General features: G+C 41.8%; 2 protein-coding genes across 4 annotated transcripts in view; both read left to right on the top strand.

Moving 5' to 3' along the window:
- The first annotated feature begins 1,122 nt into the window (after positions 1-1,122).
- On the top strand, positions 1,123-19,229 carry LOC134463172 (uncharacterized). Of its 2 annotated transcripts, XM_063216404.1 has the most exons (13): positions 1,123-1,184; positions 4,477-4,689; positions 4,793-4,903; positions 5,048-5,104; positions 5,576-5,758; positions 6,647-6,763; positions 11,740-11,958; positions 12,056-12,166; positions 12,310-12,366; positions 16,995-17,180; positions 17,816-17,932; positions 18,674-18,751; positions 18,844-19,229. In XM_063216404.1, exons 2-13 carry the CDS (start codon positions 4,534-4,536, stop codon positions 18,925-18,927), a joined length of 1,476 nt encoding a protein of 491 aa, XP_063072474.1. In that variant the 5' UTR covers positions 1,123-1,184; positions 4,477-4,533; the 3' UTR covers positions 18,928-19,229. The 2 variants fall into 2 exon arrangements, with proteins under 2 accessions (XP_063072474.1, XP_063072473.1); XM_063216403.1 differs by lacking the exon at positions 1,123-1,184 and having other exon boundaries at positions 4,451-4,689.
- A 2,390-nt stretch (positions 19,230-21,619) lies between these two features.
- Positions 21,620-22,500, top strand: part of csrp1b (cysteine and glycine-rich protein 1b) — a 20,289-nt gene continuing 19,408 nt past the window's right edge. For both annotated transcript variants that reach the window (XM_063215189.1, XM_063215188.1), the window contains exon 1: positions 21,620-21,768. The gene's annotated coding sequence lies outside the window, so the exon portion shown is untranslated. The remainder of the gene's footprint in view (positions 21,769-22,500) is intronic.

Genomic DNA, 22,500 nt, shown 5'->3' with positions numbered 1-22,500 from the left:
GAAAAGTCGTTATGCTCTGTGATCAGAGTAGTTCTATGCAGTTGTTTTTCATGTCTAAATATTCTTAGCGTTCATGCCATTATCAGCAAGCATTGCGGCAGGAGACTATCTCTGCATCTTGTGAACTTTACTCAAGGGTTTCTACAGCATGCTGCATTGTAATGCCTTTGTATTGCATGTGATGTATTTCTACTATACAACACAGTAGGCCTACCGGTATATACTGCATTAAGTGTCAATTCAGGTGCCAGCTTGAAAGTGTGGGCCTACGAAAATGTATCAGTTCATGTATCAGTTCATGTACCTAAGCTATTAGAGAGGATTGCCACATAAAATTTGAGACAAAAGGAGCAGTGTTTGTTTTAATTGTTAGGAGTATGAAAAGACTTGCTGTATCACTGACTTTGATCTCTGTGGCAGGTACCATGATGGCTGTCTAAACTACCATGAATAATGTAGTTCATAAAAGTTTCGCCCGACATCATGTGCCCCGTTCAGGACTTAACCCATTAAAACGCGGCGTTATAAATTTGTTGTTACCAGAATGGCAAAGACCAAGTCATAGTGCATTACTAAAAGCCCTGTGTTATGTCATAGTAGAGTAGCACTATGGTAAGTAATTAACCTTTCAATGACTATTACAGCATGCCTCAGATGGTACAGCGTGCATTAAGGGGCTATACACAGACATTTCAAATAAGAGCCAGCTTGGCTAGACTGATTAAGTGGTGAAATTGTGTAAAATGGGTGGACCGAGACATTACAGTGCCATCATTATTAACATTTCTGTATTATACGAATTATAGGTAACACTTTGCTTGACGCCGGTGTCATAGTCATGTCATTACAGTGTCATGATAGTGTCATGACACAGTCATAGATAAGTCATGGACATGGACATAATGTTTATGACACGTGCATAACTGTGCCATGACACTGTAATGACATGCCTATAACAGCAGCGTCAAGTAAAGTGTTACGGAATTAACTGTAGGTGACCCCTACTGTAGATGCAAGTGTTTGAGCACATGGTCATTCCTTTCTCAAGGGGAAATTACAGAATTATATTAGCAGTCTTATCATTTCTAGCCTACGACAAACACTCCTGACGCAGAAGTTGAGAAATAGTTGTGTGAGCGAGCGACACACGGAACCAGGCTGGGAATTCATCAACTCAATTTAAGGTAATTTATGACCACATTTTCTTTGCTTATTATTTTTGCTACTGATATACGTACATGTTTTTAGTATATTTGCAGTCTTAGAATTATGAAGACAATGAGTCAATGAGACAACGGTTCGAAACGCGTAGGCATAGTATAGCCAGTGTTCAATAAAACCTTTTTAACTTTAGTAAGGGGTGCCTCAAATAGTGTTTTTTAATCTTTTCATGTATGTTCGGACGCCCAAGTTTTTTTGATGAGCACCATTTTTTTACTAATTGGATATAGGACCCAGTGAAGCATTCCCTTTTCTCTTTTTGTTGCCTGAATATCATTTAGTCGACACTTTAACCACTTCTGAAAAAATTACTTCATCACAGTTTGTGTGTGTGTGTGTGTGTGTGTGTGTGTGTGTGTGTGTGTGTGTGTGTGTGTGTGTGTGTGTGTGTGTGTGTGTGTGTGTGTGTGTGTGTGTGTGTGTGTGTGTGTGTCCGTATGTCTGTCTTTCTGTCAGTACACATAAGCTATAGGATTTACTTGTCCCAATGATAGCACATTTAAAATCACCATATAGAGACCATTTCATTTACACATTATACATAGAGAGAGAGATATTGTGAAAAACAGACTTGTGAGGACATAATGATGGTCCTGATAACTTTATTTCTTGGTCATTTTGTTTTTAATGACAACATTATGTCTTTACTCCAGGTTAAGGTTAGGAGCGGACTGGGCTCAGTTTAACATCTTAAAGTGATACTGTCCCATTTTTGGAAATAAGCTTATTTTACACCTCTCCTTGAGTTAAATGATTGGGTTTTACCTTTCTCCTGTACTTTCAACCGTTCTCTGAGTACGACAGTACAAAGTTTATCTCCAAGCTTGCAATTAACATTGAGTCCTATGAGACCAGTTAGCCACCAGCTGGTCTCATAGGACTCAATGTTAACTGCTAGCTTGGAGGTATAATTTCTACTGCCGAACTCAGAGAACGGTAAAACCCAATCATTTACAGTAACTCAAGGAGAGGTGTAAAATAAGCTTATTTCCAAAAATGGGACAGTAGTATCACTTTAAGGTTTAATATACATCTAACGATAGGTCATCAAACAATGCACATTAAGCCTAATTGACATCAGAGCGGGGAAGCGAGGCAGGACAGAAGCGATTTTTACTGGCGGTGGCAAAAATACATGGAAACAGATCCGTCCTTCCACACCAACGAGCGGTAGTCGGGCAGTAGCTGGCTCCGCTCCGCTCTGCATTTGGAAAATAGAGCTCGAGCAGAATTTGGACGGCAGCGGCCGGCGGTGTCCCATTCAAATGAATGGCAAAGTAGCAAACTAGCTTTGGCTGAGGGGGGATTTGGAACAGGACTGGTCGCGCACGCCGACGCTGTTGGTGTGAAAGGCTGAGTAGAACACACCGGCCGAAACTAAGCAGAAAGACCTGTCATCTCGCTGCCGTTCCGCCACGCTCTAGTGTGAATTAAGTCTTATGTGTGTATATCAGTGTCTGTGTTTGCTCAGTAAACAGACAAAACAGCTGAGGTGCCCCCATGGCAGGTGCGGGGAGGGAGTAAGCATGATTCCAAGGTCACAGTAATGTCAGAGGGCCCTTTGAAGTAGCCTGACTCTTGCCAGACCTGAGTAGTTCCGCACAGCTTGGCAAGCTCCCCTCACTTGGTCTGGGAAAGGGCTCGTTGGATTCGACTTCAGAAGGCATCGCTGTATCAGTGTATTGGGGGATTATTAATAAAGCAGGTAGAAAATCATCATCCGGTGGAAGTCTGCATATATTTTATTTCAATTAATCAACTGAAGGCATGATCAGAACGGCATGTGTGTGTTCTGACCAGCAAGACCTGACACATCTGTCACTCAACCTTATACCTCCAGACCCTTCTCCCTGTACCTGTGGCTCAGTGAGCCCATGAGTTCCTTAGATATACTAATTCCCCCATCCCAGGCCTAGGGTCTGTATGAAGCAAAGCTCAGTAGGCCTGTCTCTTGTTACTTGCAATCTCACAAAATAGAAATTGTATGTAATCTTTTTTTTCAAAAACGTGTTCTCTGTTTGATCTTTATAGAGTTCACAAGTCACCCGGAAACATGTAGCCTAATAGACTTTTTTAGCATTTAACGACTAAGGTAAGATAATAAGGTGTGAGTGCAAACTTGCGATTAGCAAACCCCCGCAAACTGTTGAGGGTGTTAAAAATAGGCTGTAGGGATGACATAATTTATCATTTTGTCAAACGCCAACATACAGTAAATACGATGTTGGTATCAACATGCTTAACCTGGAAAACTGTCAGACTACAGGAGGGAGATTTCACGAGCCGTGTCCATGGTACCCACGGCAAACCGCCACAAACCTTACTGCCGTACGAGACTTTGGAAATATTTCTAAACAAGCTCTGATAAAGGTTGTTTTTCACTCCTGGCAACACTATTTTGATAAAACTTAAAAAGTGCCATAACTGCAATTACTCAAATCGCCTTGGTTAAGTAGTATACTTTCAAAACTTACCATCGAGCAGAAGTTTGTTCATGTGACAGAAGGAAGTCCTTATAGATCATGTAAGAAGTAGTTCTCAGAAATTCATGAGTAGCCAAGGGATAACAACATTACTTTATTATCTTAATGTTTTGTTTGATAAACACACACGTGTGGTTGTGCTGGTCCATTTGTTACTAAGGAAAGGATGCGGCGATAGGCGAGTGATGGCTGTTAACATCTGTCTTATATTTTTGTTAACCCAATGTTCCTGTTCCTATTCCTGGAAACCGAGTGCCGTTAAAATGCTAATCCGAGCATACAACTTGTTGTCACCCACTTGTGAACTAGTATCACTATGTTGAGAATCTGTTGCGTGACTCCTCGATGCGAGCCAACATTGTTTTTTAAACAACTAATGCCTCGGCCAATTGCTGATCAGAGAGATTCTCAGGAGTACAGACCTCTGCCTGTGTAGCTCGTGTCAGGCTACCTTAGAGGGATTAAAATATATTTTTTGCAAGATTCCAAGGCAGTTATGACTGGCTAACCATATTGTTAACAATGTTGAACTTGGCTGTAAATCGTGGCAGCAGTTCACTTTGTGATATATACACTTCCCATTCATTATTATGAATCCACAGCCTACTTGCAGGGATGCTTTGTTATAAGGATTCACCAGTCATATCAAATCACATTAAAACATTAAAGATTTTTCTCTGCTCCTGGGGAGAGATATTATTGTATGTAATTCTTATATGAATGTCTACTCATGGCTATTGTTGTGTCACATGACATGCCTTGGCTTACACAGTCTCCAGCAGCAACCGTGCCCAACTCTATAGATCTCAACAGCAACCGTGGTCAACTCATGGCCAACTCCATCCCTGCCTATGGCTTTGTGGTGTCCACACATGTTTACCCACAACAAGGACAAGTCCAACAAAATAGAACCCAAACTGGTTCAGCACCTGCAGTCACCTCTCGGCTTGGAATGTTTTTCCAAAGAAATCCTTCAGCCCTTGGGGTGAGTTGTCTACAGTCTATCGAAAGTTCCATGTCACCAAAACAAATAACATGTTTCATTTCAACAATGTTTTGGCATTTATTTAACTTTTCCCCCCCAACAGACAGTTGAAATAATGATTGGCATTGTTATATTTCTTGTTGGGATTGTGAAAGTTATTTACCCAGAAGAGATCATGACTTTCTCTGGAATCACATTTTGGGGAGCCATCATTGTGAGCTTCCTCTTGCATTACATTTTCCCTTCATTTTAAAATAATTGTAATTGTCTCATTTGTTATCTTTTAGTAAAACCATTGTTTACTGATAATGTTCTAATTTTGTGTTTTTTTGCCTCTGTGTAAAATTTACTCTCTCAGTTCATCACAGCTGGCTCTTTAACTGTGAAAGCCAATGAGGATCTTGATTTATGTTTGGTGAGTATTTCTTGGATCCTTCAACGCCTTACTGCATTATATTTATAACTCCCAATCCCTTAAATAGGCCTATTGAATATCAGGTGTTTATGGATCTGCTACAGAATATACTGTATATTTTTTTAGCTTTTCATTATTAAATAGTTTAGGTGTTAGTATACATTGATCCGGAAACTTGTTGCAAAATTGGGACTCAATTCTGTGTTGTTCTTTATTTGTGTGACGAATAATAATGTCAGTAGATCAGTACTGTATTTCACACTTGGCCGCTATGGAAGTTGAATCGCCAACATAATTGAATATGATGGTGGTAAGTTGAAATTGATAGTGACTAGGCCTTATACTTGTGGAAAAGGGACACCTTTGTGAATGTTGGCACCCTTTTTTGAAGGTAATAGGTGAGCTTACCATGTACTTGATCATCAATAATGTAAAATAACCCTAATGAATGATAATATGTTTTTCATCTAGGTGAAAGCATCTCTAGGAATGAATATTATCAGCACAATAGCTGCAGGAGCTGCTATAACGCTGAACTCTATTGAGATGATCTTGGTTACTCCTCCAGGGTACATTTATGATTACCCTTGTCCTATGATTGATTCCAGTTACTGTGATACCTATCCTTTCATAGACCGATTTGACAAGTTACTGGTGAGTATATTGAATATGATCACTGCAGCATATTGTAGGCTACTTGTAACATAGTCCTGGGAGGTGCCCACAGTACAGGTTCGCCAGTATTAGCACCTATGCAATACTTGCTCCAAGGTATACCAATATGCACAAGAAGTGGTTGTGTAGCTGTTCTTATGCATGGAGTTACAGTAACTCTGCTAAAAGCCATCGTGAGTCCATAATTAACTTGGAAAAGTTAAATAGAGTCACTCACTACTGTTCAGGATACGAAAGTTCACAAGAATATATCAAGTTTTTTGATTGTACAATAAATCCATTCTTATTTTTTTCTCATAGGATAATGCCATTTTTCGCAATTGGGGCCTTAATTATGGTGTAACATTAAGTGTGCTACATACCTGTGGTGCTTTTTCTCAATTCAGAGACCTCTGGAAGATATTAATTGGCACAATATCCATAGAATGCCATTCAACAAGAATCAACAGGATTGAAGACGCCAAAGTAGTCATTCTACAGTCTTTTTTGTAATGTCCATTGTGATACAGTTGCTAGTTCTGTCGCATTTCAAATGTTAAAATCTCCAGGCTGTTTTGTGAATATTCTGCAACTTAATATCTTCGGTCTCCGAAATGAACAAAACAACCACAGGTATGTAGCATACTTCATGTTTTACCATAATTAAGGCCCCAGTTGCAAAAAAAAAGCGGTGTTATCCTTTAATTCTGCTATCTATCGGGCAAAACACAAAGGCAGGACATTCATGTTATAGAGCTTTTAGTAGATTAGAGTCGAGTATGTAACTGTTATTTCACAATTGTTGTTCTTTCTGTTTGTTTGTTGTTTGTTCTGTGGGCTCTGTATTGCACGTTGTTCTTGTAATTATGTGTTTTTCCCCTGCAATAGAGCATGTTATATGGTATTGATGGAGTTATGATGGTGTTGCTTTTATTGGAGGTCATTGTGTCTATTTGTGTATCTGCGTTTGCCTGCCAAACCACCTGTTGCAATACTACCACTGAGGTGAGTAACCCTACAGCATGGGTCCCCAAACTTTTTTTCTCTTGGGGCCACATTATCGTTCCTGACTGTGATCAGGGGCTGGGATCAATCATGTGGGCTGTATACTAGGCCACTGCCTGTTATAGCCATAGTTTCTAGCACAAAATAGTTCATCATTACAAGTGATTTGCAAAAGAAGTGAGTACTTCACATGTTTTTTCAATTTGATATACCACAGGTATTCCTTTTCTATTCTAATACAGTAACCATGTAAGAATAGCAAGGAAAGGTTAGAAAAGGATGGTGATTGACAGTTTATGAGTGATACAAGACAAGACAAGAAACTTCTGGTGATTCACAGTAGATTAGTGAAAATTGAGGAAGGCCTGTAGGAAGGCCTGTTGATAAATAAAATAGAATATTTAAAATATATTTTTTATCATTATTTTTTTCTGTGAGGATTGCTTCTTTGAGCCTGTTCAAATGGCGAGGTGCAGAGAGGTGGAGGGCCGGTCAAAGGGCGTTGCGGGCCGTATCCGGCCCCCGGGCCTTAGTTTGGAGACCCCTGCCCTACAGTGTTTCAAATATATTCAGACAGTAGCAAGGCATGGTTTTTAAAGGTACACTGTGTGAGATTTTTAGTTGTTTATCTACAGAATTCATCCCACCCATTCACTAATGTTACCTTTTTCATGGATACTTACCATCAAATTCTAAGTTTTCATTATGACTGGAAAAATTGCACTTTTCATACATGAAAAGGGGGATCTTCTCCATGGCGCGCCATTTTGAATTTCCAGAAATAGCCATTTTTAGCTGCAAAAATGACTGTACTTGGGCCATGCTAGAAAATATTAGTAGTAAACTTTCATGAAAAGATCAAATTTGGCAATAGGCAGCCCAGTTTCAATGAGCAGCATAGTTGCAGTACCTTTTTTTGACAATTTCCTGCACAGTGTACCTTTAAAGGTAGAATATGTAATATTTTTTGTAGTTTATTTCCACAATGTATTCTGCCCATGATATTGATATTGATTTTTCACAACTTTTTCATAAATATTTACCACCACTGTCAAATTATTTTTTGTGACAAAATCAAAATATTACAAGAACATGTAGAAATGTATACAAAATGTCATAAAAAAATGTTCTTATTAAATTAACAATGACCCCTCCCCACCTAAGCCCAAACAGTACGAAGTTAAACTGCAATGGGGATCTCTTATTCATTGCCAATGAATAAAAGATCCCCACCCACCCAACTCAAAAATAGACTAATTCCAAAACCTACATAACACACAACATGCAATATATACATAAAAAAAAACTAATAAAAAAAAAACCTACATAACACACAACATGCAATATATACATATAAAAACTAAATTAAAAAAGAGCAGAGCAGCCCCATATACTACGTCCTCAGTTACTCATACACTGTCAATTTCTAAGTATTCATTATGATTTGGAAATGTACACGTTTTATACCTTATCAGGTGGATGTTCTCCAAGTCTGCCATTTTGAATGACCAGCTATAGACATCTTTGGCTGCAAAACCCTTGCTGGTCTTTGGTCAGAACTGTAAATATTAGTTTATGATTTAGCACATATTCATGGAACAATCACATTTGTAAATGGGTAGCAAAGAAAATAAAATAAAAGATTAAAATTACAGTAGATAGATATTCTATCTTTATTGAAATAATGATAAATCAAAATAATTTAGAATAGATTCTAGGGCGGGTAAGGGTTCATTCTAGCGGAACCCTGCTCTGTTATCAAACTTAGCATTTATTGTCAGGCAGATGCTGCCATGGTGTATTTATTTTAATGGCAGTGAACTTGCTGTCCACATTGAGACAAGATGAGTTAAATTCAGCCTGGTGCCAAACAATGCAAAACAAATGCCAATAGAGTGGATGCCATTTTGCATTTTGATTAACAACTGTGCATATGTAAGATAGGAAAATTATTCATATTGTTAGATTGCCATGGTCGACAAAGTCAATGCAACCAATAACCAATGCAAATTAAATCTATCAATTGCCTCTTTGCCCAAAATAAAGTGAAACCGAATGTTTCCACATAATAACATGTACTTCTGGCCCTGTTTTGAGAACAGGTGGCATATGCCAATTATGCACTGCCCTTAACTATTCTGAACCCTCACCTGCCTGCAGCTCTACTGAACAACTCTGAGGTACAGAACCAAAAACATGTAGGCCTAAATGGAAAATTTCAATGCAGCGATAATGCAGGGATGTTCAATCTTCCACATGCAATTCTTCCAGATGACAGTTGGCAAATCCAGTGCGTATTACAACCAACCTAGGGATCTCTGCCCAATATACAGTATCTTGAACTGCTATGACTGTGGCTATATTAGGGAATGATTTTGTTTCTTTTGTCTGATTAAGAGCTATGTGTAAGATAGGAAAACGATTAACAGTAGTCAATATAGCATGGTCCAAGAGACACACTTCTCTGTAATAATATCTTCCACAAGAAATAATCTATTGCTTATTACATTTGCTTTTTTTACTCACACGAATTAATTCCACACTTTAATCCTCAAAATGAATCAATTCAATGTATCAGTGTCTGTGTGCAGGGCCGCTGACAGCTTTGGCTGGGCCCAGGGCAAATTCATCTGAACTGGCCACCCACCCAATACATTCAATGTAATGAGGACCCAATTATGGGCCTCCCATCTCAAAGGGTCCAGGACAACTGACCCCTTTGTCCCCCCCTTGTGGGCGTCCTTGTCTGTGTGTTTGGTCAGTAAAAAGATAAACCCAGCTAAGGCACCCCATGGTCAGTGTGGGGGTGGGTGTAGTGTATCTGTCACGTGACTCCTCGATGTGAGCCGCCACCGCCACCGGGGTCAGTTTGCAAAGGCATCCCCAAATGGTCAGACACCCCTAGTTGGTAAATGTCAGGGCTCCCTTAAAGGACCAGTTCAGTCCATTTCAATATGCTGTTGTATTGCGCACGCTACCCTTGACTTGTCAGTACCCGGTGATGCCACATTTTTCGGCTAATCCATTTCTGAGATATGAGCTATTGTAATGGGGGCAGCATTTGTTCACATTTTTTAAAAAATGAACATAGGCCTACTCCAAATATTTTCCCAAAAGGTACCGCTGTTTACTAGTTGTCTGCTGATGTTGTATAACCTTTCGGATGTTTTTGGGAATAAATAAAATTGTTTTTTTTTAAATGTAAACAAGGCGCTGCCCCTATCATAATGCCCAAGATCTCGGAAAAGGCTGAAGAATAAAAAAAAACTCAGGTACTGACAAGTCCAGGGTAGTGTGAGCATTACAACTGCATGTTAAAATTGACTGAACTGGTTCTTTAAGCCGGGCTTACACTGTGTGACTTTTTGCCCGATTTTGCCACGATTTGTCACTCAGACAACTTTTTGGTAGTCGGGTTCTTGCTCAATCGCAGGTCAATAGTGAGGCTTGCATCGTGTAGTGTACATGAGGTAACGACAAGTGATTTCCCCTCATGATGGCACAATCGCTTGCCTGGTTAACACCAGACCTAATCACAAGTGAGATTAGGTCTGGGGAGCTGCCTACTGTAAATTCCGTAGGGGGCAGAATACTTGGCTATTATGACACACTGCCCTGCTCTCTGATTGGACAGAGAAACTGTAAAGGTCGGAATACACAGGGACCATGATCTTGTCTGTTATGAGTCATCCTCGCCAGACTGTCTTTCAGATCGAAACGATTGTGTAGAACTAAAGGCAGTATGGGAGCTCCCAGGCTACACAATCGTTGGGTCGCAAGAAAATCAAAACTGTTTGAAATCCTGGTTGTCCCTCGTGAGTCAATCGCATAGATGAAGGTGCTACGACCCGATTTGACACTGCACATGCACAAATTGACAGGGCAGCATGATTTGCTCTTTAGCGCGTCCTCATCTCCACATCAGAGCACATATTCCCTCCTTTGCAGACCCAGGAAACAAGCATTCTGCTCGCATCCGACTGTCGGTTCGTATAGTGTGTGAGGACGTGAGATGTGAACTTTTAAATCATTAAATTCCCTTGTGCAGTGTGAGAAGGAGCTTAAAGTGGACCTCCGGGATTTTGGACTCCGGACCTCATTTCCGAGTCACCCAGGGTGTAAACAATGTGTCCAGAACGTTTTTTTTTTTCAAATTTCATGCAGTCCTTGTGAATTTGCATTTCCATGTCCATGTCCATGTCCATGTCCATGTCCCACAATTGAAAATATTGCACAGTGTATGCCCGCCTTTAGGAGTATTCACGAGAGGCACTACAGCAGACTGTACTAATGTGTCATTTTGGGAACATTGTTATTCGATATCAGCTGACCCTATGCCCACCCCTTCCTTGTCTATAAGAACTGTCACTCAAGGGCTGACACACACCTAGGCCTATACACCTGACGAAGACCGCCTGAGGTCGAAACGTTGTGTTGAATAAATCGATGAGCAGTAACAGTGTGCAGATTTTCTTTCTTCTTTTACTACAGCAGACTGCCGTCCTCCATGGCGTGGGGGGGGGCTCTGATTACTGTAACTCATGGCCTAGGGACCCTCTGATTACTGCACCTCTTAGCCTAGGGACCCTCTGATTTCCACCCTTGTCCCCCCCAGGCAAATTCATAACACCCTACCCTCTACCCACCCAACCCTCTAGGTTTTCTTAAGATATCCCCATTAACAGTGGGAGTAGTCAGAAGAGTCAGAATAGATAACCTCTGACATTGTAATTGTATAGAAAAGTATAGAATTTTGGCAGTTCAATCTGTGACACACACTTCCCATTCATTACTATAAATCCACAGCCTAATTTGGCATGGTTTGTTATAATAATTCACCACAGTCATATCAAATCACATTAAAACATTAAATATTTTTCTCTGCTCCTGGGGAGAGATATTATTGTATGTAATTCTTATATGAATGTCTACTCATGGCGATTGTTGTGTCACATGACATGCCTTTGCTTACACAGTCTCCAGCAGCAACCGTGGCCAACTCTATAGATCTCAACAGCAACCGTGGTCAACTCATGGCCAACTCCATCCCTGCCTATGGCTTTGTGGTGTCCACACATGTTTACCCACAACAAGGACAAGTCCAACAAAATGGAACCCAAACTGGTTCAGCACCTGCCAACTCAGTCACCTCTCGGCTTGGAATGTTTTTCCAAAGAAATCCTTCAGCCCTTGGGGTGAGTTGTCTACGGTGTATCGCAAGTTCCATGTCACCAAAACAAATGTTACATTTCAACAATGTTTTGGCATTTATTTCACTTTTTCCCCCAACAGACAGTTGAAATAATGATTGGCATTGTTATATTTCTTTTTGGGATTGTGAACGTTATTTACCCAGGAGGTATTGTGACTTTCTCTGGAATCACGTTTTGGGGAGCCATCATTGTGAGATTCCTCTTGCATTACATTTTCCCTTTTAAAAAAAAATAATTGTAATTGTCTCACGTGTTATATTTTAGTAAAATATTGTTTACTGATAATGTTCTAATTTTGTGTTGTTTGCCTCTGTGTAAAATGTACTCTCTCAGTACATCACAGCTGGTTCTTTAACTGTGAAAGCGAATGAGGATCTTAATTTATGTTTGGTGAGTATTTCTTGGATCCTTCAGCCCCTTACTGTATTATATTTATAACTCCCAATCCCTTAAATATTGAACATCAGGTGTGCTATGTTTTATGGATCTGCTAAAGACCTTTTTTATCTTTTTGTTATTAAATATTTTAGTGTTAGTATACATTGATCCGATAACTTGTTGCAAAATTGTGTGTTGTTCTTTACTTGTGTGACGAATACAGTGGAATCCGCTTATAGTGGTCATGGATATAGTAATCAACCGCTTATATAGATCAAAACGCTTGGGACAGAATCATTTTTATACAAATATTGTTTAACCAGTTAACGTTCGCCCGCCGCCGAGTGCAACTCAATGAGGTCCACTACTAGGCCCGATGGCAGCACCTGGCGCCCTCGACGCCAGGCTGCCCGACCAGGGGAGCACCTGCATGGGCTGGCATGGGGCACACAAGACCCCCCTATCTCCACCTGAAGATCTACTACCAGGCCCCAGCAGACACCCAGGACTGAGCTGACACCATCATGCCCCACCAAGGGGCACTTGCCCTCTAGGCCACAGTAGACACCCCCATATTACCAGGTACGAGCAGGAGCCCAGGGCTGAGCAGACACCTCCATGCCCCATCAAGGGACACTTGCCCTGGGTCACTAGGCCGCAGTAGACACCCCATAGTACCAGGCTCCACTACCACAGCACAGGGCTGAGCTGACACCACCCAGCCCACCCAGGGGGCACTTTGTCTGATTCACTAGCTCTCAGTAGACACCCCCACACTACCAGGCCCACACATAGGCTAATTGTTAGGTGTAGGTGGGGTTTGCAGCTGCAGGTACACGCTGCCACCCGCCAGCGGGTCAATCCAATGCCCGCGGGAGGGGACAACATCCAATCAGCCTGCAGTTCCAGGTACTTGGCAGGAGCAGCTTGTGACTGAAGCTGGCGTGTAAAAGTGTACACACTGCCCGGCCGTCGCCATGTTTTTCCGGCGTGGTTCAGCGGAACAAGTTGACTAATGTCGGCATAATGTCACAAAGAACTCAGAAAAGAACGTGCTCCACCGCTGAGGCGAGCGCCGAACCAACAAGCTCCATAGACGGAAACGAAAGAGAGACTGGATGGGAGGTTGAAAGCGATTCAGACACTGAAGTGAATACAGATCTAGAGAACGCTTCGCTGGAGGCGAGACCTTCTGACTCGGAAATGTAAGTACCAATGTGTATTACAGTGGTGATAGCTGGGTCTGACCCACAACGAGACAGCCGGGCCAGGGGCATCTCGGACGGGGTAACATTTTTTGAAAGGCTCAGTGCTTTGTTTCTATTACAGAGATGAAAACACACCTCCAGCGAAGAGGATTGGTGGGAGAGGAGTAGGCAGGCCTCGAGGTAGGCCTCCCGGCCGTGGCAGGGGTAGAGGCAGAGGCAGAAGAAGAGGAGTAGGCCGGCCCCCTGGAAGGCCACGAGGAAGGGGGGGAGACTTGGCCCAAATTGAAGATGGACGTGGATGGCAGAACACCGAGGTACAGGATATACTTCCACAACAACACATCTTTAGACCAACTCATACGTCTGGTCAACAAGTTATTACTGGGGGAAATTATAGCATCTTGGATGTCTTCCGCCTATTCATGTCCGAGGAAGTTTTACAAACGGTCCTCAGAAACAGCAACAAATTTGGGAGATGGAAGCATACGCTGGATTGGGAAGAACTGACCATGGCAGATATGTTCAGTTATCTATCTCTGATCATTTACATTGTTCATGCACCAGCTCTTACAGACTACTGGCTTCCCGTGGGCGGGCTCAACCATGTCTGGCCGTAAATTCAGACGAATTTCCACCAATATTCATCTGTCTGATCCTGGAGAGGACGATCTCAATGCGGATCGGACAGGCAGCCCTGAGTTCGACTTCAAAAGATTAAGCCCCTCTACAACCAAATCCGGCAGAACTGCATGGCCAACTTCCAGCCAGGCCAGAACATCGCCATCAACGAACGGATGGTCGCCTCCCATGCCAGGATAGGAATCCGCCAATACTGCAAAGATAAGCCATCGAAATGGGGCTACAAGCTGTTTGTCCTGGCCGACTCTCAATCTGTGTACACCTGGGACTTCATGGTTTATGAGGGGGGAAACCAAGAAGGATCTTGAAAAGGTCTGAACTCCGACGTCGTCGTCATGGAGCTGGTATCCTCTCCAGTTTTGGGCACTGGGTACAAGCTCTTTATGGACAATTTTTATACAAGCCCAATGCTGTTCCAGCAACCGCTGGATGATAAGAAGATGTTTGCCTGTGGCACCATTCGAGAACAGAGAATCAGTTTTCCCAAGCACCGAGCTGGTGCCATCACCACTCGCCACCCAAGGGGCATGATACGTTGGATACGGGAGGGGAGTCTGGTGTTCGTACAATGGAAAGACACTTGTACGGTTCGGATGTGTTCCAGCATTCATCAAGCCCGCAGCACAATACAGCGGAGGCTGAAGACAGATGGCAGATGGCAGGTGGAACAAGTGCCGGTCCCTCCAGCAGTAAAGGAATACAACAAAAACATGGGCGGAGTGGACCTATCAGATGCCCTCATTGGTTACTACTCCATTCTGCACAAGACGAGGAGGTGGTACAGCTCTTTCTTCTACCACTTCATTGACATCGCCATAGTGAACACATTCATCCTCCACAAGGACATGATGACTACCAGGGGAGCAAAGCCCTTGTCTCAGAAGGCCTTCAGGGAGAACCTGGTTCTGCAGCTCCGGCGTGCTGGGATGGGTGAAATTGTCCCCTCTCCACCGGCACCAGCACCACCACCACCTGATGCGTTGCATATGCCTGCTCACTTCGGGGAAGATGGAACAGAGGGACGGCGACAGTGTGTGAATTGTAAGGGGGGCAAGCCTTCAGGGCCCCCCGCCCAGGTGGCTTCAAACCCGGGTAGACCTCTGCAGACCGGCCGCCCGAAAAAGTGTGCTCTCGATGGGCTTCGTCATGCCTCAGACTCGGTAGGAACGAGATTTTTTTCCAAGTTTTTTGTGACGAAAAGCTTGCTTCTGATAATTAGAGGAAACCCCTCAGCGAACTTGCCTTTTTCGGTACCCCCAAATGAATGGCCGTCAATGGGACCTCCAGAGGCGGTTTTGGCAGTGCGTGTTTTTACGCGTTTTCAGTGGATATCAAGTGGATCCTTTGGACTGGACTTTTTTTTTATAAGACTTGAGGCAAGTTTTTTTGTTGTGTTTCAGTGGGAGAATTGCTTTCACAGTGGGCTACACTGACATTTATTTGGGTTTACATTCATTTTCTCCATTTTTGCCCCCAAGAATGTTAGTGTTTTATTCCAAATATTTTTGTGACAGTGCATTTGATTGGTCTTCTGACTATTTAGTGACATACTCCACAGTCATACCTTTCTGACAAGACCATGGATGTTAGTTTAGCACAAACTGGGTAATAATTGTAACCCCTGGAGTTAAAGATGACAAAAATGTAGGCCTATAAAATTCTTCCGAGTGTTAAGTGGTTAAATAATTTGTTTACAGTGATCAAGAAATCTGCTTATAATGTTCTTTTTTGGTAATTTTATCAATGTAAACATGTGCAAAAATTATTGAAAAGCTATGTCTAGCCATTTTATGTTTTACTCCAGCGATTCCTTTCTCGAAGTTTGCTTCTGCCCTATGCCAGAGAGGTTGTAAGTGTATTACGAGACTGTACTCACCACTTGTCCGGGTGCTACTGCACTCTAGGGTTGCCAACGGAGGAGTACAGACTCCATTCGTAACATAATGACTTGACACCGGGCAGCAAGCGCGCAAATCATGGCTCTCATTTTCTTTGAATGAAAAACGTTGGCTCCTCGAGGCGTATGAAAAATGACCAGGCCTCAGGCTACCAGTGCTTCTCCCCCCGAGTCCCTCCCACTCCCCTTCGCCCCTCTAATCTCTCCTATGCCACCAGCATGACCAACGTTTTTTCCCCAATCCCAACCAGTTCTTTGCGTGGCTTCTTTGAACAGGAAAACGGTGTCAATAAATTCAACGTTGTAGGTTACTAATGTACAGCAGGCTATGCAACAGTGTGTTATTTATCAGTGTAGCAATTATAAGACGCCCAGTCTAGCAGTTTTTGCCTGCATGAACTGAATCACGAAACTCACCATGTAGAAAACATTTGTCAAATGGCAACTTTAAAAAAACGTATTTGACATCCTAGAGATGATGACCCGTGAGTGCTCTCTGCTTTGCGATGCATTTTAGCCCTGTGTTTCAAATTCCTAGCACTCATTTTTGGCAGACCGGCAGAGACAAAAAAAATAGCCCAAGTGAAATGATACAAATTCGGTTTTAGTGATCAACCGCTTATAGTATTCAAATTGGCTCTGGACAAACATGATCACTATAAGCAGATTCCACTAATGTCAGTAGATCACTACTGTGCTTCACACTTGGCTGCTATGGAAGTTGAATTGCCAACATAATTGAATATGATGGTGGTAAATTGAAATTGATAGTGATTAACACTTGTGGAAAAGGTACACCTTTGTGAATGTTGGGACCCTTTTTTGAAGCTTAACATGTACTTGATCATTAATGATGTAAAATAACCCTAATGAATGACAATGTGTTTTTCATCTAGGTGAAAGCATCTCTGGGAATGAATATTATCAGCACAATAGCTGCAGGAGCTGCTATAATCTTGCACAGTTTGAGTATTACAGATGATTATGACATTTATGATTACAATGATGATTATGATTCCTGGTGTCAAGAGAACAACGCCTGTTCGGGTCATCCTTTCATCCAGCGGTACAACAAGTTACTGGTGAGTATATTGAATATGATCACTGCAGCATATTGTACTTGTAACATAGTCCTGGAAGGTGCCCACAGTACAGGTTCAGGTATTTGCACCTACAGGTATGCTTTCACAGTGGCATTCCAATATGCACAAGAAGTGGTAGCTGTTTTTATGTGTGCAGTTGACTCTGCTAAAAGCCACCATATGTCTATAATTAACTCGAAAAAGTTACACTGTGTCACTTACTGTTCAGGATATGTAGGTTGAACAAATACATTCTTTCTTTTTTTAAGTATTTTTGGGGGTTTTTGGCCTTAATTATGACAGGACAGTGTAAGAGGAGACAGGAAACAAGTGTGTCAGAGAGATGGCGTAGTGCTGGGAAACTACCCAGGTCAGACTCGAACCTGGGTCCCCATGGGCATGCCCAAATATGGGGAGCATACCGCATTGAACCACAGCACCCCTAATACATTCTTTATTGCCCTTGCTTAATGCTGCTATCTATTCTGCAAAATACCATAAACTATGAAGGCATGACATAAATCTTATGGATTTTTTGTAACTGTTACTGTTACCATTTGACAATTGTAGTTCTATTTGTGATCTCTGTATTGCACATTGTAATTGTAATGATTATTGTTTTTCCCCTGCAATAGAGCATGTTATATGGTATTGATGGAGTTATGATGGTGTTGCTTTTATTGGAGTTCATTGTGTCCATTTGTGTATCTGCGTTTGCTTGCCAAACCACCTGTTGCGATACTGCCACTGAGGTGAGTAACACTCCCAGCATTTTGTCCTCTCTGCGATAAAAAATAACCCATGATAATTTCAGAGTTTCCATACTATTCACTTTATGTTTGAAAGTCAGAGGTGTGCTTAGTCCTTCTAGAAAGATGAAAAAAGTATTCTTGTGGGTGCTCTTTGGTTCAAGGTTCAATGTCAAAAAGGTTGCTTAAAAAGAGAAAAAAACTTTTCTTCACCAAGGCATTCCAAAAAGTATCATTAAAAATGTCTTTATTATTATGACATGTCCATTAAGGACTTTAAAATTGCCCACGCGTAGCGGCTCAACAGGCTCAACTGCCGCTACCCGTTGGCAATTTTAAAGTCTCAAAAAGCAACCTTTTTGACTATTCAGTTCATTTTGAAATTTTCTTCTCAAAAGCCACCAACAACGATAATTTTAGTTCAGCATTTTCCATCTGGCAACACTGTTAACACTACTGTGTTTCAACTACATACAGTATATTCAGCAGCTGGACATGGTGTTTAAATGCTGCCAAACAATGCAAAACAAATGTCAATAGAGGGGATGCTATTTCTTATTTTTGATTAACAACTGTGTAGATAGGAAAGTGGTTAATATTGTCAGTATACTGTACCATGGCAGAAAAGTGCCCATGCAACAAAAAACAATGTGAAATCAATGTATCTATTGCCTCTTTGCACAAAGTAAGGTGAAGGTGAATGTTTCCAAATAACATGTACGTCTGGCTCTGTTTTGATAACAGGTGGCATATGTCAATAATGCAGTGCCCTTAACTATTCTGAACCCTCACCTGCCTACAGCTCCTCTGAACAACTCTGAGGTAAGAATCAGAAACATGTAAATGGAAAATGTCAATCCAGTGATAATGCATACAGGTATGTGTTCACAATCCTTCAAATGTTATTCTTCCAGGTGACAGCTGGCAAATCCAGTGTGTACTACAGTCAACCTGAGGATCTGTCCCCAACATACGTTGAACTGGGAGAACAAGTGTGACTATGTGTTGCTGTCGGGATGCTGGTTCTTATTTTTTTATTAACAGCTATGTAGGACGGTGATATACTGTACCTGGTCCAAGAGACACGTTTTTCTGTAATAATAACTTCTAGAAATAGTGAAGAGGCTATTGAAATTGCTTGTTCCCTCACATGTATTAATTCCACACTTTACTCCTCAACATTAATCAAATCAATTTAAATTCGTAAAATGTCTTTGAAATAGCAACCTTTCTCCCTTGTCATCATTGATTGGTCTATATGCTCTTGGTGTTGAGTTGGAATACTGGGCAAATGGAGTTAGTCCCCATGCAATAGGTCCTCAGCACACAGAAAACAAACAGACATGGCTCATAAGACAACATCCACCAAAAAACTTGTGCGCCCACACACACACACACACACACACACACACACACACACACACACACACACACACACACACACACACACACACACACACACACACACACACACACAGCCTCAACCTAGGCAATCTGGGCAATTGCCTTGTGTCCCCAGCTGAAGGGGGGATTTGAAATTACTGGTGATAATATATTGAAACAACGAACTAATAGAGCCTGACATCAACCTCCTAAATATTATGTGCTGTGAGACCCAGCAGCAGAAAGTATACATGATGAAGCGAAATCACTAGACCTCTCAGGTAGCCAGAAGAGGGAGGGAAAGAACAAAATACACAATTTACACAGTGTAAGGTTCACAGCTTCTGTGGTCGTAACACAGTCTAAAAGGTTCACAAGCTTTTCGAATTTCAGCATACACAGTAGGCGTATGTCAGCTTTTTCGTGGGCTTCCAAAATGGAGAGAATCTCACCCTCAAGCCTCCAAAAGTTACTGGATATCTACTATCGGATTCACAACTCCCATTCACCATGGAGAGATTACTTTATCATAACTGAGCTTAGCATAGCATTTTGTTGATTGGTCAATTGATGATCTTAAGGTGTGGCTCCTGAACAGTCAATTAGTTATTGAGCCCAAACATTCTTGCCTTCCCCTGTAGGCCTATACCAAGCTACTGGATTCTCAAGCCTGAATCCGTTTTGAAAATGACAGATTATAGTGTGTTTTTGTTTCTTTGAAAACATCATTTCATATATTGTTACAAATCAGTGTAAAATCTGGAAGGATTTTCCTTTAATACTATACTTTTTATGCTTTTGGTAAATCATTTAATATTCCAATCGATGCATTTGTTTGTCTTCAGAACATTTCACCCCAGCAGATGATGGCTAGCCTGGTTCCTCCCAGACCTCTCTGTGTGTTTGTAGCTCTGGAGCCCCCTGGTGGTGCTCAACTCACACGTCAGTCTGGGAGCATGGCAGGATTCCATTTCTCCAGTCAAAAAATAATCAGAGCATTTATTGTTTCAATATCAATGGCAGCTCGGATTGAGGAGTCACAGGGCATATTATAGACTATATTGACACTTTAGAGATCACCAGAAAACGATTGTGAAGGAATTTTTTGATAATGAGGCAAATGCTCCGATATTTTTTTTGACTGGAGAAATGGAATCCTGTTACAGTACATGCTCCCAGACCTAGTAGTGGAGGTCACAAAGCTGTGCGAAGCTACAGGTCGGGCAAGACAAGAGCCAGGCAAGATGATGTCCACAGCAGGTTTGAATCAAGGCCTTATCAAGGCCAGATCTACAGTGAGTCCAGCTACACTCTGTGCTTCAGTAGACTGCTGTAGACAAGCTGCCCTGACCCTCAGTCTGGAGAAAGTGAGTAATCGCACAGCACAGAAGGCACAACACGCGCACACACACATGCACACGCACGCGCGCGCACACACACACACACACACACACACTTAAACCTTGTAAGGAGATGTAATACAGGCCCTCCTCTCTCCTCTCTCTAGACATGAGCTGAGGGATGCCTCACTCCCTCTTTTAAAGTCTGATTCATCCCTTCAAACAAGACCTTACAGTTAAATATCACAAACATTGTTCATCAGTTGCTATGTTTGCATGAAACATTTAATTCGGAATTATCTTACTTTAATTCCGAATAAAGCTTAATTCCTCTTTGAAAACATCATGTAGGCCCTACCGTGGCCAACCGGTAGGGCACTCCTCTCCCATGCGGCTGACCTAGGTTCAATTCCCGGCCCGGGTCCTTTGCCGACCCCTCCCCGTCTCTCTCCCCATTCGCTTCCTGTCCACCTCTCACACTGTCCTGTCGAATAAAGTAAAAAAAAAAGGAAGTAAGAAAAAAGAAAACGTCATGTAAACACCTCTTCATTCAGAATTAATGGAAAAAATCAAAGTAAACTCAACAGAACTATTTAATTCTGAATTATTCATTCGGAATTAAAAACATTATGTAAACGTAGTGAGTGAGTGTCTATGTAAAATGTTTTTGAGGCAAACTGTTACCAATGCAAAGACTGTTTAATCAGTGCTGTAAAACGATAGCGATAGTTCTGCTACAGTGCATCACTGGGTAACTAACTACTACACACAGCATCCACTGTATATGTTTTCACAGGTTAGCTGCCATCCTGCACATTTTCCACTAATTTTCTCTCTTCTTTGTTGCCACTCCTTTCCTCTCCTCCTTCCCCTCCCTTCCTTTTTCCTCTCTCCTCCTCTAACCTCTGTTTTCCCATCCCCTCTCTCTGTGTCTCTCTGTCTCTGTCTCTGTCTCTCTCTCTCTCTCTCTCTCTCTCTCTCTCTCTCCCTCTCTCTCTCTCTTGCTCCTCCCTCTAGGATATTTAGCCTTTGGTCATAGGGAAGTTTCATCAGCTCCACAGAGATACACTGGACCAGCACTTTAAACTAACAACGCACACACAGCCAACAGAGCAGGTAAGAATTCAAATAATATTTGAATATCAAATAGTGTATTATAGTACAGTCCTGTCACATTAACACAAGTTTACACAGAGGTTTGACCGTAAGAGTTAAACCTATTACAAAGGGACATGATCGGCCAGGTTAAAAATATGTCAACAAGCTGCCATGTTTGTTTTTTTTGCTGTTTAACTATGTGACAGTGTTGATTTAGCACTGCTCTGGATGTGTAGTTTTATATCCATGTTTGGTCAGATGGTGCTGCTCTGTATCACACGTTGATGCTGAGGCCGCCCAATAACACCAAGGCAGATGTAAACAACACACTCACTCACACTGTTTTTACATTACATTGCATTTGGCAGACGCTTTTCAACCAAAGCAACTTGTAATCAAGGACATAATCATAGCTGACATCACTGATAGAAACAAAATGCACAGGAAATACACAGAACAAGAAGTGCAGATGTTAGGTACCGGTAGTTTAAAAAATATATAGTTTAGGTACATTAAGACAGGGTTAAGTAGAGTACACACACATGCACATTATTCCATAGAGTCTGGCCCGGGACTGGGGCCGCTCAAGCATTTGTGTAGTACAGTGTTTCTCAAAGTGAGGCATCTCAGGGGGGGGGTGTTATATTATTAATTGTCATGAATTTGAATAGCATAGGAAATGGACACACATCTACATTCGAGTGCAGTCCCTCTTTGTTTAATCTCACCAGTCACCTTTCCTTTGATTCT

This window comes from Engraulis encrasicolus, chromosome 14 (assembly GCF_034702125.1).
Source record: "Engraulis encrasicolus isolate BLACKSEA-1 chromosome 14, IST_EnEncr_1.0, whole genome shotgun sequence".
Lineage (NCBI taxonomy): Eukaryota > Metazoa > Chordata > Actinopteri > Clupeiformes > Engraulidae > Engraulis > Engraulis encrasicolus.
Note: the sequence above shows the minus strand (reverse complement) of the source record. Positions and strands in the feature narration are given on the sequence as shown.

What these genes read in the sequence shown, in the direction of transcription:
- LOC134463172 (XM_063216403.1), top strand. Translation starts at nt 4,459, where the DNA reads ATGCCTTGGCTTACACAGTCTCCAGCAGCAACCGTGCCCAACTCTATA. An exon ending in AGGATCTTGATTTATGTTTG is followed by an intron (nt 5,105 to 5,575) that starts GTGAGTATTTCT and finishes TTTTTCATCTAG; the next exon opens with GTGAAAGCATCTCTAGGAAT. An exon ending in GTTGCAATACTACCACTGAG is followed by an intron (nt 6,764 to 11,739) that starts GTGAGTAACCCT and finishes TTGCTTACACAG; the next exon opens with TCTCCAGCAGCAACCGTGGC.